Genomic DNA, 17,984 nt, shown 5'->3' with positions numbered 1-17,984 from the left:
GCGCCGTCTCTCTGCTCTGGCTCCTGCGCTCCCCTTACCTGACTTTCGAATGCCGCGTACTCTACAGAGGGTCACTCTGGACTCCTAGATGTCAATTTTGAAACATTAAAACACAGTTTCTCATTTTTATGACAGCTGTTAATTTAAAAAATAAATAGGATCCTTTAGGCTGAGTTATTTTGCCTCAGTCAACGGAGAGAGGGACAGAGACAGGAACCGCGAAGACCTGCTTGGGAGGCCGCTCTGAGCCTCCATGTTGACGAGCCTCCTGGCTGTGTTCCTCACCCCAGAGCTGAGCAGTGCTGGGGCCGCAGCCCTGGGCAGGGCCTCGGGGTCCCCGCCTCTCACGGGAGCGCTGGAGCTCAAGGCAAACGCAGCCCACACTGGACGATCGGGCAGCACCTAGAGGAAAACCTGGCGCCTGGCAGGCAGGCAGCTGGGAGAGAAGCGGCACACGGCTTCGGAGGCAGCACTCGGGGACGACCCGGCACAGCGGGCTCTGCAGCTGAGTGCGGCAGGCTCCGAGGTGCCTTCCAGAACAGGCCCTTGCTCCTGGAGGGCACCAGGTCCTCCCTGCTCTAGGTGGAGAACATCAGGTGAGGTCAGCCTCTCCTCGGGCCTCCACACGGGTGTTCAACCCAGGCGGGACCCAGCAGAGCACCCCAGGCTCAGGCTTAGGTTTCTGACTCCCAAGTGGTCATCAGAGCCATCAAGACCAAATTCTGAGATGCTCTTTAGAATCCCCAGGACAGGAAGCCTCCTTCTTCCTTCTACCCTCACCGTCTCCCTCCCCCTCTCCTCCGCTGCTGACGCCAAGCTGGAGGGCACGTGCTGGGGTGGCCCGCAGTCATTCTGCCACCTTTGGAAATGGCCTGCCTGAGGAGGCGGCCAGCAGTCAGCTGGGCTGAGAGCAGGGACCAGTCCTGGTGGCCAGGGTTCTCTGCTGGTCTCTCAAGCTTGAGGTTTGGTCACAAACAGCTCATCAACTTGAAGAAACGAAGTGGTCAGGGGAAGGCCGGGACTCAGCCTCTGACCCCGAGGCGTGTTGTGGGAGGCCGCCAGTCGCCACGGTCCTGGTGTCACCAGCCGCGCGCGCAGTCCTGGTGCTGGTCTGTGAGCTCCTGGGACTCAGAGCCACACTGAGTGCCACGCTGTCCAGGCGTCCTGGCCAGGGTGGAGCCAGGGTGGAGCCACGGTGGACTTGGTGACCGTATGTAAAGGGAACCACTCTTCTATGCCCAGGTCTGAAGTCCAGGGCACTGCGGGGCAGGACACACGCGGGCACCACCCGCACCCTGCACCTGATCAGGGACTCCCGCGGGTCCTCAGACACAAGGCCATAAGCATCGGGCGCCATGGAGCAGCCCGGGTCACGGTGCAGCTCCCGAGGAGGACCCTGAACACAGTTGTGACAAGCAGCACCTGTGTGGGAAGCAGGCGCGACTTGCTGGTTATTGACCTTCCGCTGGACAATCACAGCCGGACGATCACAGGATGACTGGATCCCTCCATCGCCCCTCCTGACTGGCACACTCGCGAGGGAGAGCAACGGGCACAGAGCGGAAGTCCAAGCCAGCTGACCGTCACTCACCTCGCTGACGAGCTGCGGTCACGTGTTTTCACCCACCGAGACCTAGTGAGCCACAAACGGAGGAAAGCGGAGGTGGACGGTCCAGTGGCGTCCACCCCCGTGGTGAATGTGGGTTTACCCTGGGGCCTTTGGTGTCTGGTCCGTATGTGAGATTCAGAGAAAACCACGAGCAGGGCCCAGGTGCCGAGGCCCCGCTGGACGGAGGGCCGGTCACGGTGGGGCCCGGCACGGCGAAGCCCTCGCTCCCGTGACCCCGCGCTGCCGCGGCCCAGGCGCTCCTGGCTCCTGCTGTACACCTCCCTGTCTGCGCGACTCGTCTTCTGCCGTCGCCTGGCTCCCGGCAGCGGAGGCGCAGGGACAACGAGACCTTGCCGTTGTGGAGCGCGAGCTTCCAAGGCACGAGGGCCAGTGGTTCAGCCAGAGACACTTCGAGGAATGGAACGGACGAAAATGAGGGGGAAACACATCTTAGAGTCTGAGAAACGTAAGATTTTATTTAAATTTGCACACAGATAAAAATTTACCAAGATTTAAACAAAAACTGAATTCAAAATTTTATCAGGACAAAAATGGACATAATGGAAACACCCACATTCCCTCCGGTGACAGCTTCCCATCTTTCTGCCTCGGCTGGCGGAGCTGGGTGGAGGGCAGGAGAGAGCGGCTCTCCGCACGCCCCAGTCCGACCTTCAGGAAGGACTTAGTTACAGAGATTTCCGTGAGACCCAGCGTGCGCCAGCTTGGGCGTCAAAACAGAACCTCCGACTCCAAGCTCAGGAGTAAGGCTTTAGTGAGAGGTAAACGGCGTGTTTACAGTAAGGCAAAGGCAGGTGCAGGCACGGGGTACGGGCGGGGAAAGCACAAGGGCCCCTCAGGTCCATGGACGCTGCGACCGTGTTGGAATCAGAAACCACACCAACTGGACAGTGCATTGGGGCCACCTGCCTGGACGTCCAGCGGAGCCCCGACGGCTAATGCTGAACGTAGCCCGCCTGGGACTCCCCTGGCCTGATTCCTGAGCACCCGCAGGAGGAGCAGGGGACTGTGGGCTTTGTTTAGGGACCTCGGAGCACAATCAGTCAGGCTGTCTAGGCGTTATCAGTGAGAGCTCAGCTGAGACTTTCTACCGTGATTCTAGCCACCCCTTCCCGTGCGGAACCCTGTGCAGAGTGGCGAGGGAACCCCAGAGGGCCACGTGAAGGTCACTTCTTTGCCACGCTGGCCACGGCCTTCTTGGCGGCGTCCTCCAGGTCGGCGGCGGCAGTGATGGGCAGGCCGCTGTTCCTGAGTATGTTCTGAGCCTCCTGGACGTTGGTTCCTGGAAGGGAGAGGGAGGCAGTCACGGGCTGCAGCTGTGGCCCTGGCTCCTGCACAAGGTCCCCACAGCAGTCTCCGCTTTGGGGTGGAGGTCTGGCCTCTCAGGCGCACCCCGCAGCGCCCCACAGCAAGTTGCTTTTCTCTCCTTTTCACTTAACGTCTGCATCATAAAGACCCTGGTAGTATTTTCTCCGGCGCTTGGACAAATGGAAAAGAGCCTCGTTAAGGTCACCCACAAAGGCCGCCCACCACCCACTCGAGGAATCTGAATGAGGACAGTCTCCTCAACTGGATTTGGGCGCCGAGGACTGAACAAGGGAAATGGGGCACGCCCAGGTGAGTGGCCCCCCGACCCGGGGCCTAGATCCGCCATGACTGGCAGAGGAGCAGGGCAGCAAGCAGTCACCGCACTGGCCAGGGCTCTGGAACAGCCCCCGAAGGCTCATGTGCAGGCTGGGTCCAGTGCAGCAGGGCCAGGGTGGCGCCTTGGGAGTCCACTGGTACCGACTGCAGCTCTGGGAGCAGGTGGAGACGGGGTGGGGCAGCGGCTGGGGAGAGGGTCGCCGGGCCCCTGCCTCCCTGCCTCCCTGCCTCCCAGCTCCCATGGGCTGAGCAGCTTCCCTCTGCCACCCTTCCACCACGACGCTGCGCCTGGCCAGGGCCCAGAGCCGCAGGCCAGCCGGCCACAGCCCAGACAGACTTTCTTCCTCCAAGCTGTGTGGGCATCTGGGTCACAGAGACAAAGAGCTGGCTGCTCAGACGCACGTGAGGAAAACAAACCTCAGACATCTGCTCACAGTCTCCAGTCAAGTGCCGCCACCTGGTTTTGGCCCAGGATCTGACCGTCTGGGCCCACAGCCCACAGCCCGGACACTGCAGTCCTTGAGCTGCCCACTCCTGCTTGCTCTCTGTGGGGACGAGGCCTTGAGGACGGGCAGTGGCACCCTGGAGAGTCCAGCAGCAGTGGCTGCCCAGTCCACTTAGCTTCAGGCACGCTCTGGAACCCTCCCGTGCTGCAGTGTAGACGGCGTGAAAGAGCCAGGCGGCAGGACTGAGCTGCCCGGAGACCTGTCGCCTCATCACCTCCAGAGCCTTATCCAGTGACGAGCTTCAGACGGGGCTCGCTCATCAACAGGGACGCCCAGCCCGGCCTGGAGAGCCCGCCTCCCTCAGGTAAAACGGGCGTGGTAAGCGTGTCTCCGCAGGGCCTCGCTGAGTTGCTGAGGCCGGCCCTGAACCTGCAATCCCCGCAAGGCTGGCCGGGCAGCAGGGCAGCTTACTGTGAGGCTGTACTGCCGAGGGGCCCTGGGCAGCCTGTCTCCGGCGGAGGCTCCCGAGCACAGCCCTCAGGGAAGCAGGAGCCCACGGGAGGGAAGCAGCCAGTGAAACCCGCCAGCGGCCACGGGCGCCCCGCAGTCCCGGCACTGGGTCAGCTCGTGCAGTCCAAGCGCCTCATCTCCACAGACGTGCAGCTGGCTGCGGGTTTAGCCCAGGCCCTGAAGCTGAGGAGCAGGCCGGGCGGACCTGGCAGGTGTCCGCCACCTGTGGGAGCAGGAGGTGAAGGGACAGCCCTCCAGGCAGAAGCCAGGCAGACGGACGAAAGCCAAGCCTGCGGACCTCGTCTCCTCCCCAGAGACAGGCCGGAGCTCTGCCCACCGCCCTGGTCAGCCAGCGAGGCTTCTGAGTCAGGGTGCCCGGCCCCCGTCCTCCCAGGACCTGGCCCGAGGACCTGCTGCCGCTGCTGCCAGCACGCTGCCCTTCCAGGAAGTCCCTCCACGTCCTCCGACCGAGGACGTGACTCGGTGGTACCAGGTACCCTGCTGGGGTGGCTGGCAAGGCCCACGCTTGCCGCCTCCTGTGAGCACACTGCACCGCGCAGGCCCTGCAGGACGTGCCCAGGAGCAGGGTGCGGCCTCTCTGCTGGCCTTGTGGCCCCAGTGCCCATCAGAGACCCCAGCTGCCTGGGCGGCCTAAGCAGCAGCAGTGTGGGGCGCGCCGCGGTGGCCCTGCAGCCACGGGCAGGCTCGGGCCGCCCCAGGACCAGGCTGTGGCCCTCTGTGCACCAGCGCGGCTCCCTGCACCCAGGCGGGAGGCCAGCTGAAGGCCAGGGGAGGGAGGAGCAGCAGCAGACCCTGCCCTGTCGGAATGCCCGACTGCTCCGTGGCTCTGTAGCCACCGCCATGAAGGTTGATCACACTGGCTGCTGGGCTGTGGTTACAGCCTTAATTATGAAGCACACCCCAGCAGGCTCAGGACAAAGCAGCACCGGAAGGACTCCACCATGCCAGAAGAGACCGGCTCGCAGAGCAGCCAGGACAGGCAGCCGGCCAGAGGGGGTGGGGTGAGTGCCCTGAGCACAGGCTGGAGGGTGACACAGGGTGATGCAGGGTGACACAGGGTGAGGGAGAGAGGAGGCAGCAGAGTCGAAGATAGGGAAGGAGGCAGGACTCAAAGACACAGCAATTGTGGCCCTGAGGGGAAGGGGGCTTGAGATTCAGAGATGGAGGCCTGGAGGGGGAGGGCGGAGGAAGGGGGAGGAGGGAGGAGGAGGAGGGGGAGGGAGGAGCAGGGAGGAGGAGGAGGAGGTGGAGGAGGAGGAGACAGGGAGGGGGAGGGAAGAGGAGGGGGTGGGGGGAGCAGGGAGGGGAAGGAGGAGGGGGAGGGAGAGGAGGAGGGAGGAGGAAGAGGGAGGAGGAAAGAGGGGGAGGAAGGGGGGAGGAGGAGGAAGGAGGGGGAGGAAGGAGGAGGAGGAGGAAGGAGGGGGAGGGAGGGGAGAGGGAGGAGGGAGGGGGGAGAAGAGGGGGGAGAGGAGGGGGGAGGGAGGGGGGAGAAGAGGGGGGAGAGGAGGGGGGAGGGAGGGGGGAGAGGAGGGGGGAGGGAGGGGGGAGAGGAGGGGGAGGAGGAAGTGGGAGGAGGAAGAGGAGAGAGAAGCAGAGCTGGGGAGAGGAAGGGGCTGGAACGAGGGAACGACAGAGACGCATGACGAGACGAGCCTGGCAGGTTACCTGGAGAAGCCGACAGATGGGCTCCCTGCCCTCCTTGGACGGCCCTGCTGCCCGCTGACCCTGCCCTGACCCCATTTACCCGTGCTTCCTGGGCCCTGTCTCAAGAGCGTCTGGAAAGGAAGGGGGGACACAGAGAAGGGGAACGAAGAGACCAGCAGCCACCGTGGCCAGGCCACTGGAGGAGCGGGCAGGGGACTCCGGCAAAGGCTGGCTGGGCTGTGCCTCCAGGCTGACCTCCAGCTGACAGCCGCCCCCCCGCCCCAACTCCATTCCTAAACAGACGTGGTGCCCGCTGCCCTGGACTCTGACGGGGACCTGAGCGCCCCGGGGCACGCCCAGCCTGCGCACGGTGCGGAGGTCGCTGCCTGGCCCACGCTAGGGCGCACGGGCAGGGCCTGGGGTGACCCACGGCGCCTGCTTCCAGCGAGGCTGCAGGTGACGTCTGCTCTCCACCTGCCCTGACAGCGGACGGGCTCACGTGCTGACTCTGGCTCTCGTGGGCGCCCCTCGGTCCAGCTGGATCCTCCCGCGGAGGCCGCACGTGGGCCACGCTGGAGGGCGGATAAGAAGTAACCATGGAAACGCCTCAAGACGCTCCGGCCGCCGGGCTTCTCCACTGGGTGGAGTGCCAGGGCTGCAGACGGCCAGCCAGTCCCGTCCCTCCCTGGTGCTCAGCCTCCGCCGTCCCAGGGGCGGAGGGGCACCGGCCAGGTTCTGGCCACCGGGGGCCCTGCTCAGGCCGGCCTCCCTCATGTCCTCGAGGCCGGCAGACTGTCTTCGGGACCGCGATGCTCGTGGAAGCCCGGCGTCCTCCCTTTACAGGACGCAGAGCACTCCTGAAGGACGCAGGAGGGCATCCCAGCACCACGCGCCTGGCTTCAGAGCAGCTGGGTCAGCATTGTCCACCCCCACGTTACAGACGGGACATGAAACACCGCAAGGCTAAGCACCTGGCCAGTGCCCGGCAGCTCAGCGGCTGGGCCTGGACTGCCGTGCCAAGCTGCAGCAGCCATGCAGGCCCCTGGACCTTCAGGAGAAGGCTGGCTGTGTGGGGGACAGTCCAGTCACCGTGCTGGGGCACCTGCTCAGGTCACAGCTGGTGGCCTCAGTGCCTACCACGGTCTGACCACCCAGTGTCCAGGCAAGCCCGCCGGGCCCAGCAGCCCTCTGTCTGTGCTAAGAGCAGCGTTCAGGTCCTCAGGCAGCTGGGGGGCATCAGAGGGGCACATGTGGTGCATACGAACCGCCCAGAACCGGGCTTCCAACACGGATCTGCACGGATCTGTCAATGGCTGCCTGCACTCAGTGACGGAGTCAGAACCGCAACCCGGGAGCGGGGCCCCAGGCCCTCGGTGAGGGAGTCCGTCCGTAGACAGACAGACAAACAGAAGGTAGGGAGGTGGATACGGACGTAAGACAGGTGTACAGGTGGGTGGGCAGACGCAGGCAGGAAGCTACGCACGTGTGCACACAGGCAGAGAGGCAGCAGGGGCAGAGAGGGAGGAAGGTGGACAGGCAGGAAGGCAAGCAGGCAGCCATGGGAAGAAGAGAGAACGACAGGAAGGTGGACGGTAGGCAGGTGGGCGGGGAGGTAACTAGGAGGACAGGAAGAAGCAGGAAGAGAGGAAGGAACACAGGTGTGTGCGCAGGCAGGTGCGTGGATGGACACGTGGGTGGGTGGGCGATGGACAGGCAGGCAGGTGGACGGATGCAAACACGAGGAACGCAGGAGGGTGGGGGCGGGCGAATGGGTGGATAGGAAGGTGGGCAGGTGGGAACACGCAGTCTGAGAGTCAGGTCTGTCCTCGAGGATCACTCTCCCTGTGCCTGTCCCCCTCCTCCTTCTCCAAGCCACAGGCCAGGAGGCAGGTTTCCGGGCACCTAGGCACGTGTCATGGCGTCTGCCGTGTGGAGCCGAGCTGTCAGAGGCAGCAATGTTCTGGGAGCCTGGCAGTGCCCCAGCCGTGCCCGCAGGCCTCCTGACACACAGGTCTAATACCCAGCAGAGGAGCCCATGGAGCTGGAGCGGCTACCATCGGCGAGCCCAGGGTTCTGGGTTCTTCAACCCAGCTCTGCTAACCACCCACGAGCCGCTTCACAGACAGGGAGGCTGCCATTCTGAACATGGCAGTGGCCCCGAGGATGCAGGACCTGGGCAGTGCTGCGAATCAGCTCACAATTCTGCACCTGCTGTGACCAGGACTAAGGACCTGGGCAGCGTTGCATCTCTCAGCTCACAATTCTACACCTGCTGTGACCAGGGCTAAGGACCTGGGCAGTGCTGCATCTCACAGCTCACAATTCTGCACCTGGCTGTGACACAGGGCTAAGGACCTGGGCAGTGCTGCATCTCAGCTCACAATTCTACACCTGCTGTGACCAGGGCTAAGGACCTGGGCAGTGCTGCATCTCAGCTCACAATTCTACACCTGCTGTGACCAGGACTAAGGACCTGGGCAGTGCTGCATCTCAGCTCACAATTCTACACCTGCTGTGACCAGGACTAAGGACCTGGGCAGCGCTGCATCTCTCAGCTCACAATTCTGCACCTGCTGTGACCAGGGCTAAGGACTTGGGCAGTGCTGCTTCTCACAGCTCACAATTCTACACCTGCTGTGACCAGGACTAAGGACCTGGGCAGTGCTGCATCTCACACCTCACAATTCTACACCTGCTGTGACCAGGACTAAGGACCTGGGCAGTGCTGCATCTCACACCTCACAATTCTACACCTGCAGTGACCAGGACTAAGGACCTGGGCAGTGCTGCATCTCAGCTCACAATTCTGCACCTGCTGTGACCAGGACTAAGGACCTGGGCAGTGCTGCATCTCACAGCTCACAATTCTGCACCTGGCTGTGACACAGGGCTAAGGACCTGGGCAGTGCTGCATCTCAGCTCACAATTCTACACCTGCTGTGACCAGGGCTAAGGACCTGGGCAGTGCTGCTTCTCACAGCTCACAATTCTACACCTGCTGTGACCAGGGCTAAGGATCTGGGCAGTGCTGCATCTCAGCTCACAATTCTACACCTGCTGTGACCAGGGCTAAGGACCTGAGCAGTGCTGCGTCTCACAGCTCACAATTCTACACCTGCTGTGACCAGGGCTAAGGACCTGGGCAGAGCTGCATCTCAGCTCACAATTCTACACCTGCTGTGACCAGGACTAAGGACCTGGGAAGTGCTGCATCTCACAGCTCACAATTCTACACCTGCTGTGACCAGGGCTAAGGACCTGGGCAGTGCTGCATCTCAGCTCACAATTCTACACCTGCTGTGACCAGGGCTAAGGACCTGGGCAGCGCTGCATCTCAGCTCACAATTCTACACCTGCTGTGACCAGGACTAAGGACCTGGGCAGTGCTGCATCTCAGCTCACAATTCTACACCTGCTGTGACCAGGACTAAGGACCTGGGCAGTGCTGCATCTCAGCTCACAATTCTACACCTGCTGTGACCAGGGCTAAGGACCTGGGCAGTGCTGCATCTCAGCTCACAATTCTACACCTGCTGTGACCAGGACTAAGGACCTGGGCAGTGCTGCATCTCACAGCTCACAATTCTGCACCTGCTGTGACCAGGACTAAGGACCTGGGCAGTGCTGCATCTCAGCTCACAATTCTACACCTGCTGTGACCAGGACTAAGGACCTGGGCAGTGCTGCGTCTCAGCTCACAATTCTACACCTGCTGTGACCAGGACTAAGGACCTGTGCAGCGCTGCATCTCAGCTCACAATTCTACACCTGCTGTGACCAGGACTAAGGACCTGGGCAGTGCTGCGTCTTGGCTCACAATTCTACACCTGCTGTGACCAGGGCTAAGGACCTGGGCAGTGCTGCATCTCAGCTCACAATTCTACACCTGCTGTGACCAGGACTAAGGACCTGGGCAGTGCTGCATCTCACAGCTCACAATTCTACACCTGCTGTGACCAGGGCTAAGGACCTGGGCAGTGCTGCATCTCACAGCTCACAATTCTACACCTGCTGTGACCAGGACTAAGGACCTGGGCAGTGCTGCATCTCACACCTCACAATTCTACACCTACTGTGACCAGGACTAAGGACCTGGGAAGTGCTGCGTCTCACAGCTCACAATTCTACACCTGCTGTGACCAGGACTAAGGACCTGGGCAGTGCTGCATCTCAGCTCACAATTCTACACCTGCTGTGACCAGGACTAAGGACCTGGGCAGTGCTGCGTCTCACAGCTCACAATTCTACACCTGCTGTGACCAGGACTAGGACCTGGGCAGTGCTGCATCTCACAGCTCACAATTCTACACCTGCTGTGACCAGGACTAAGGACCTGGGCAGTGCTGCGTCTCACAGCTCACAATTCTACACCTGCTGTGACCAGGACTAGGACCTGGGCAGTGCTGCGTCTCACAGCTCACAATTCTACACCTGCTGTGACCAGGGCTAAGGATCTGGGCAGTGCTGCATCTCAGCTCACAATTCTACACCTGCTGTGACCAGGACTAAGGACCTGGGCAGTGCTGCATCTCAGCTCACAATTCTACACCTGCTGTGACCAGGACTAAGGACCTGGGCAGTGCTGCATCTCAGCTCACAATTCTACACCTGGCTGTGACACAGGGCTAAGGACCTGGGCAGTGCTGCATCTCACAGCTCACAATTCTGCACCTGCTGTGACCAGGACTAAGGACCTGGGCAGTGCTGCGTCTCAGCTCACAATTCTACACCTGCTGTGACCAGGGCTAAGGACCTGGGCAGTGCTGCGTCTCACTCACAACTTCTTGTTTGGGAGAGTCCACGCACCTGGGACCCTCACGTGTCGTGGAAATACAGCTGGTCGGGGCCTTTCGGGCGGAACCACTCCACAGGCACCGCCCGGGACGGCTCGCCTGGGCCCCTGCAGGTACAGCATCCAGAGTGTGCAGGTGCCTCGACGGAGCCCAGGCGTCAAGGTGTGTGACAGGCTATGACACTCATCCGGAGGAGAGCCTGTGGCAACTCTGCTGGCTCCCGTCCCCACCAGGCCCAGGGTCTCTCAAAGAGGGGACGTGTACATGCCAGGGTCTGCTGGACCTTCCTCCACACCTGCTGGGCTGTTCCCAAGGCCGTCCTGACCGTGTGCCCCTGTCTGAACGCTCCCTCTGCGGCTCGCTCTGCGACATGCTGTGCTTACGGCTCAGGGATGTTCCCCAGAGGCCCCTGCTCTGGAAGCGTGGTCCCCAGGGTGGTGCTGTTGGCCTGAGCTGGAAGTGGGGCCTGTGGAGATGGGCAAGTCTGGGGGCCACACCCTGGGAAGGGACCAGTGCAGGTCTCGGGGGCAGCATCACTTCCCTCATGGTGGAGCTGTCAGAAAGAGCTGCCTGGCCCCACAGTGCCATGGACCTGCTCCACGTGCCCACTGTGTGACGCCCCCACCATCACGACCCTCCAGAGCAGGGCAAACGCAGCTCCAGCAGTGTGGCCTGAATAAACTCTTTTCTTGACAAATCAGTCAGCCTCAGGTAACTTGTTACGGCAACACGGAATGGATCAATAAATGACCTTTCTCTCACTGATTCTGAACACGGGGGAAATGCCTAGTGAACTCCATTGCTAATACCTCGCCAGTCCGTCGGAGTTGCCTTAAGGATGGAGAGGAAGGCAGGACTCCACCTCAGCCTCACGCCCTGCCTGGTGGAGGCCTGCGCAGGGCCGCCACGTGTGTGGACCCTGGGGAGCTGGTGGACTGCTGACGCTCTAATGCCTGCAAGTTCCTCTTCCCTTCCAGCAGGACAAGGCCCCAGCGCACATTTCTGCATCCTCCAGCCCTGGCCTCCACCTGAGAGACTTCTGGTGATGCAGGGTCCACCCAGGCAGAGCCTGTTCCTTGTCGCCAGTGAAGGCAATATGGACAGCAGGGAGGAGCCACCAGGAGACTGGGGAGGCAGAGGTGGAGGCCGAGGGGCGTAGGTGTTAAGGACACAGGGGAGAAAAACATTCATGCTGCAGAGCGACCTGTCCGCGTGCATGGAAATCAGACTGCGCAGGTGCGGGAAATGGGCTGGCCTGCGATTCGCGGGGCTCGCTCCTGCTGCTTTCACGAGCTCATCTTGGAACCCCGAGGACCCAGCAGAAAGGCAGAGCCGGAGCCGAGGGCTGCAGACTCGCACAGCCAGCGACTCGCAAGACAGACCGAGAACGACCTCTGGAGACACCGGCGTGTCCACGCCAGGACCTCCGAGGACACGGGCGACCCCGCGGCTCTGTCCTGTCCTGCGCGGCGGTCAGTGGACTCCGGGGGCTGGGCGGTGTCTCCCTCGTGTCCTCCTGTGCACATTTCACAAAGGAAGCCCGAGGCTCCTTCCTGACAGTCCTTCGCTGGAGCCGGAAGCAGCTTCCCCAAGCACACGGCTGGATCCCCGGCAGGGCTCCTCAGTCACAGCCCTGCCTCGGCCGGCAGCTATTCCCACCAGGCGGGCAGGCACAGGTCACTACGGTCACCGTTTCCAAGGAGGGGACGCGCCTCTCCCACCCACAGGTGAGACGCCCGTCGTCACTGCGTGGGGGACAGAGCCTGGTCCCCAGATCCCGCGTCACATGCGTGGCCGACGGAGACGTTCCTCCTCGGACAGCTCCAGTGCGCCGCAGTGGCCCCTGGGGTCTCCAGGATGTGGGCAGTGAATGTGTGAGAACCGGTGAGGACGCTGCGTCTCCCAGTGGCCACCACGCAAGGAGAAGGGCCGCCTTCCCAGGGGAAGTGGGGGCTGCCCAGGGACCCCGCCCTGTGGCTTCTGAACACCCAGCACTGCCGGGCTGTGTGTGGGAGAGTGACCTGAAACCTGCAGCCTCCTGAACCCGGTGACGGCGGGGGCCCCTCAGCTAGGACTGTCCACACGTGTCGAGGGTGGAGGCTGGCCCTCCTCGGCCAGGCTGCCTGGCCGGGACGCGGGGTGTCCCTCGGGGCCACCTGCGAGGGCACCTCACCTGCCGGGCCTCCCCACAGTGCAGCCTCTCAGGCACAGGGCCTGCTTCTGGGGTCCAGCACAGAAGAAGCAGCGCTGCTTTTAGTCTCTTGGCAAATTTAAAGTGGGGAGATTTTCTTTTCTAGGAGTGCATGAACGACTAGTGGTCACGGTCATTCTGCGCTGACCACAGAGGCCAGGGAGGAAGGAGGAGTCCACTGTGCTGGGCTCTGGCTGCTGGAACTGCCGCGTGCCGGGCGCCCGCAGGACCTGCTGCTGTTTGGGACTTGCTCGCCCTGGAGTGTTCGTGACCCCAGGTCGCGGCAGTGACCCCGCAGACAGCGCAGCGCCCCGCCGTCCCCAGCAGGGTGCAGAGGACCTGGCCATCCCTCGGCCGTCCCTGCGCCGGTCAACCACGGCTCCTCGGCTGGCTTCACGGTGCCGGTCGTCCCACGCTCTGCCAGCAGGAGCCCTGCCTTCTCGTCTCCTTGGTGGCCACCGTCCCAGGGAAGGGGCGCGGCAGAAAGCGAGAGAGAGGCGGGGGCGGCCGCTCTGGGTCCCCGCAGGACGGGGACGCCACCAGGGTCGTGGTGTCGCGGGAAGACACCTGCGGGGAGCCTGGGGAAGTGCACTTGGGGGGCGGCTTCCTGAGTGGATCTGCCTCTGCCGACAGGTGACGGGCAGCACTGCAGGGTGCGCCTCATGCCGAGGGGCCTCAGAAGGTGCGGGGTCCCGGACTGGACAGGGCTCCCCAGCTGTGGTGGCAGCTGATGGTGCTGCCCTGGCATCTGCACACCGTGAGCCGGTGAGGAGTCATGGGCCAAGCGGCTGCCACGGAACCTGGGCCAGGATGGGACCAGCAATCCGGCTCTTTACCACCACAGGCTGGTGAGGGACGTGGCAGGTACGGGCGAACAGAGAAGGCAGTTCTGAGGCCGCCACGCTGCAGCGCTCTCTGCACCCGGTGGCCCTGGGCGGCTGGGGACCCAGGCTCCCTGCACCTGCCACACCTTGGGCTGGTGGCTGCGGGTGGAGGAGCAGGAGCCCAGGGCCCACCTTCCCACAAAGCGTTCGGCCCTGGGGAGCAATGGACGAGGAAACCACTCAGCCCTGGTGTCTGGGTTTTCCCAGCAAATGAGCAAAGCGAGTCCGTCACCTCAAGGACAGCCATCGACCGATTCATGGCTGAAGATAAAATTCATACTCTAAACTGAAACTCAAATTCTCAAAAGCTGGCACCTGCCTCTGTACCTTCCCCATCCTGAAGGAGACGTTCCTACGGGGACAGAGAGCAACCAGGGGGAGTTTCAGGCGATGTCGTCGAACACGTCACCTCTGGGAGGTGTGTATAATGGGAATGTTCAAAAGTACGAGAGCACACGCTCAACTGAGCCCGGGAAACTCTGTTCCGTGCAACACAGAGCGACGAAATTTAAGATGGGCCAAGGAAGTTCACTGAGGGAGCTGGGAGTCCACGTGAAAACTCGCCGTTAGCAAAGAAATTCTGCTGGACTCAGCCCAGTATCAGAGAGGGTCCCTTGGACGCGGAAAGATGAGAAGCTCCTGCTACCCCAGGGCCTGCTCTGTGGGGTCCTAGTAGACTTCGACCACGGCAGCGCAGCTCACGGGCTTCAGGCAGAGGCCCACGTTGGGAGACGGAGGATCTGCACACCCACGAGCCGCGGCCCCGCGCTCTGCAGCGCCAGCGGCTGCGCCAATCACAGGCTGAGACAGCACGGGTCTCCACTCCTTCAGGAGGGAGGACCTCGTTCACACGCACGTTGCTACCGGGTGACGCTCTCGTGGTTACACTGACACTCCTGCAGGCCTCACTTGTAAGTCAGACTTTATCACAGATGTGTGCACGGAACATAGTGTGCACAGGGGCTGCTTGATCGGGGTCGTGGGAACCCCTTGGGGCCAGTGCTGCACATAAAATATATGCTGCGCACAAAACACGTAAAATAAACATAAAATGCAAGAACAGAATTTTACCATGGAAAAATGAACAAATGTATTTTAAATTCCAAGTGATACTTGTTACCAAATTAATTTTGTGATCAGTGCCGTTAAGGTGTCATCCCTGACTGATAGAATCCGAGGCCAGTGAACGCTGTCCAGGGTCCTCAGTGCTAATGAGTACGGGCCCGGGCCCAGAGCCCGAGGCCGCTGCGCTCCCACTGACTCGGGAGCAGGGCCTCCCGGAGCCTGGTGCGCAGACACGCGGCACGAGGCCCACCCCACCCGCCGCAGGGAGGCGGGCGCGTCCGCCGGCTGCCTCGCTGCAACGCCAGCCCCAGCCCCGCTCCACTCACCCTCCAGACGCACCACCAGCGGCACCTTGAGTCCCAGCTCCCGGCACGCCTTGGTGATGCCGTTAGCGATGATGGCGCAGTTGACGATGCCCCCGAAGATGTTGACCAGGATGGCTTCCACCTGGAATCAGAAGCAGACACCGTCAACGTGGCGCTCCACGGCCCAGCAGCAGCGGCCTCTGCACAGGACGCGGTTCAAGGAGGGACCAGCGGTGCGAGGAGGGCCGTCAGGGAGGACTGAGGACGCTGCCTCTCACGTTACGTGCCTCCGTCTCCCCGCCGTGCCGCACACCTGTTTCCCGCTGTCCTGGTCTCATCCAACGGTTCAGGTGGAACTTACTGGTGACTGTTTCGTACGAACGGGTAACGACCCCAGCTCCCCCTCTTTCAGATCATCTGAGGTCACGGGCTTCCTGAGAGACGCAAGCCTGTGCCACCTTAAGGAAATGAGGGAAGTCCAGCTACGGACGGAGTCGCCAGCCCCACCACGCAAACCCGCCTGTGCCCCTTTCACAGACAAAGACGGGCGAGACCAGGAGAGGCACTTGCCTGGACGGGGTAAGCAGGTGTCCGACAGCCCTGCTCATTAACAGGAAGGAGCTGATGGGTACGCTCCTCACGAGACTGGACACGCCTGCGGAGAGCAGCTGCCCATCCAGTGCGGCATCAACGCCTGGCCATGGAGCCACCCTGAGCCCCACCAGGCCAGCGGCAGGGCACCCAGGCAGGCGCTGCAGCCCGCCTGTGAGCCTGCTGCTCACACACCGCGTTGACCACCTCGTAGCAAGGACGCCGGACAGCACTGCAGCCTGACCAGACGGTGCGCGCGAGTCCTGGGTTCCTTTCCAATCCTCCTGGCCCTGAGCTTCAGCGAGCACACTCCCAAGAGCAGCGGACTCCAGGGCTGGGAGGAGAGCCCAGAGCGGCTGGGCAGGAGGCAGGCCCAGGGCCTCTGCCCACCTGCCCCGCAGGGGCCAGGGCAGGGGTCAGCTGGGGTCAGTCTCTGGCTGCCTGGGGCACAGCCTGTCTGGCCCACAGGACGTCTCCGTCCTTGAGCCACAGTGAACTCTCGTGACCCCCTAAAGAGAGCAGGTGACCCTGGGACCCCATCCTCGGTGCTGGCACTTGGGTGGGCCTCTGTGGCCGCCGCTCCTGTGTGTCCCAGGCAGAGACTCCTGGTGTTAGGCAAGAGAGGACACTGAACACAGCACTTCCCCAGGCACCGCACCTAAACGCTGGCCAGGCCCTCTGCTGGGCAGCACCAAGGACCTACACTGGCCAGGCCCTCTGCTGGGCGGCACCAAGGACCTGCGCTCTGTCCTGGTCTTGCTCACTGAGGAGCCACCCAGCGGACAGAGCACCCGAGGGGGTGCAGGCCAGCAGGGTGGGGAAAGGGCACCTGCTAGCCCTCCATCCTCAGGCAGGGTGAAGGCCAGTGCTGACAGCAGCTTCCAGAGGAAGGGAGGAGAGTGTGTCAGAGAAAGAGCCAGAAAGGGCTTCTGAGGAGCAAGAAGGAAGTGGTAGAGAGGAGAGGGAGGGAGGGAGGAGCAGAGAGGGAGAGGGAGGAGGGAGGAGCAGAGAGGGAGAGGGAGGAGCAGGAGGGAGAGGGAGGAGGGAGGAGCAGAGAGGGAGAGGGAGGAGCAGGGAGGGAGAAGGAGGAGGGAGGAGGGAGGAGCAGAGAGGGAGAGGGAGGAGGGAGAGGGAGAGAGGGAGGAGCAGGAGGGAGAGAGGGAGGAGCAGAGAGGAAGAGGGAGGAGCAGGGAGGGAGAAGGGAGAGGGAGGAGGGAGAGGGAGAGAGGGAGGAGCAGGAGGGAGAGAGGGAGGAGCAGGGAGGGAGAGAGGGAGGAGCAGGGAGGGAGAAGGGAGAGGGAGGAGGGAGGAGCAGAGAGGGAGAGGGAGGAGCAGGAGGGAGAGGGAGGAGGGAGGAGCAGGAGGGAGAGAGGGAGGAGCAGGGAGGGAGAGGGAGGAGCAGGGAGGGAGAGGGAGGAGGGAGAGGGAGAGAGGGAGGAGCAGGGAGGGAGAGAGGGAGGAGCAGGGAGGGAGAGAGGGAGGAGCAGGGAGGGAGGAGGAGGAGGGAGGAGCAGAGAGGGAGAGGGAGGAGCAGGAGGGAGAGGGAGGAGGGAGGAGCAGGAGGGAGAGAGGGAGGAGCATAGAGGGAGAGGGAGGAGCAGAGAGGGAGAGGGAGGAGCAGGAGGGAGAGAGGAAGGAGCAGAAAGGGAGAGGAAGGGGCAGGGAGGGAGACAGGGAAGAGCCGGGAGGATGCAGGGGGCAGAGAGGGAGGAGCAGAGAGACTGAGCAGGACTCCCAGAGCGGCTGTGATTTTGGAAGCGCAGCAGGACTGGAGTGGGCTGGGAGCTCGGGGCGGCAGGGCTGGGGGCCGGGGTGCACCGCAGACCAGGGCTGCCTCCCGTCCCTCTGGGACGTGAACCGCTCAGTCACAGACTTTAATGGAAACCCGATTTTCGGCGCGCTCTGGAACAGCCTCTATAATCAATGACGATCATCTGCGGTCTCAGACTGAGAGGGAAGTGACAGCCGTGTAAGAGAGAAAGCCGGGGCGCCCTTGTTACCAGGGAGCATCTGTAGGAGGCTGACGTCAGCGCGGCTCACACGACCGCCCCGCACGACCGCCGAGCGTGATGACGTCCCCAGCAGCTTCCGGGGGTCCTCGTCCTGCTTCTCCTGGCAAGGCGCGTGCCCGACAGCAGGCACGGCAGGTCTCTGTGAGCACAGAGACGTTCCCAGCAGACCCCAAAGTGCTCGGGAGCAGGCACGGCCCCGGGCGGGCGAGAATCAGGAGGGCTGCTATTTACTGTTTCACAAAGCAAAGGCC

At 62.7% G+C, this 17,984-nt stretch overlaps 1 protein-coding gene across 2 annotated transcripts in view; it reads right to left on the bottom strand.

Moving 5' to 3' along the window:
• Positions 1–2,059: 2,059 nt before the first annotated feature.
• Positions 2,060–17,984, bottom strand: part of Suclg2 (succinate-CoA ligase GDP-forming subunit beta) — a 204,990-nt gene continuing 189,065 nt past the window's right edge. For both annotated transcript variants that reach the window (XM_047535047.1, XM_047535048.1), the window contains exons 10-11: positions 15,152–15,272; positions 2,060–2,909 (exon numbers count right to left, since the gene is read on the bottom strand). In XM_047535047.1, the coding sequence (XP_047391003.1) occupies positions 2,794–2,909; positions 15,152–15,272 (237 nt within the window). In that variant the 3' untranslated portion in view covers positions 2,060–2,793. The remainder of the gene's footprint in view (positions 2,910–15,151; positions 15,273–17,984) is intronic.

The sequence above is a fragment of the Sciurus carolinensis genome, chromosome 19, assembly GCF_902686445.1.
Source record: "Sciurus carolinensis chromosome 19, mSciCar1.2, whole genome shotgun sequence".
Classification (NCBI taxonomy): Eukaryota; Metazoa; Chordata; class Mammalia; order Rodentia; family Sciuridae; genus Sciurus; species Sciurus carolinensis.
The sequence above is the reverse complement of the archived record's forward strand: the minus strand, read 5'-3'. Positions and strand labels throughout refer to the sequence as shown.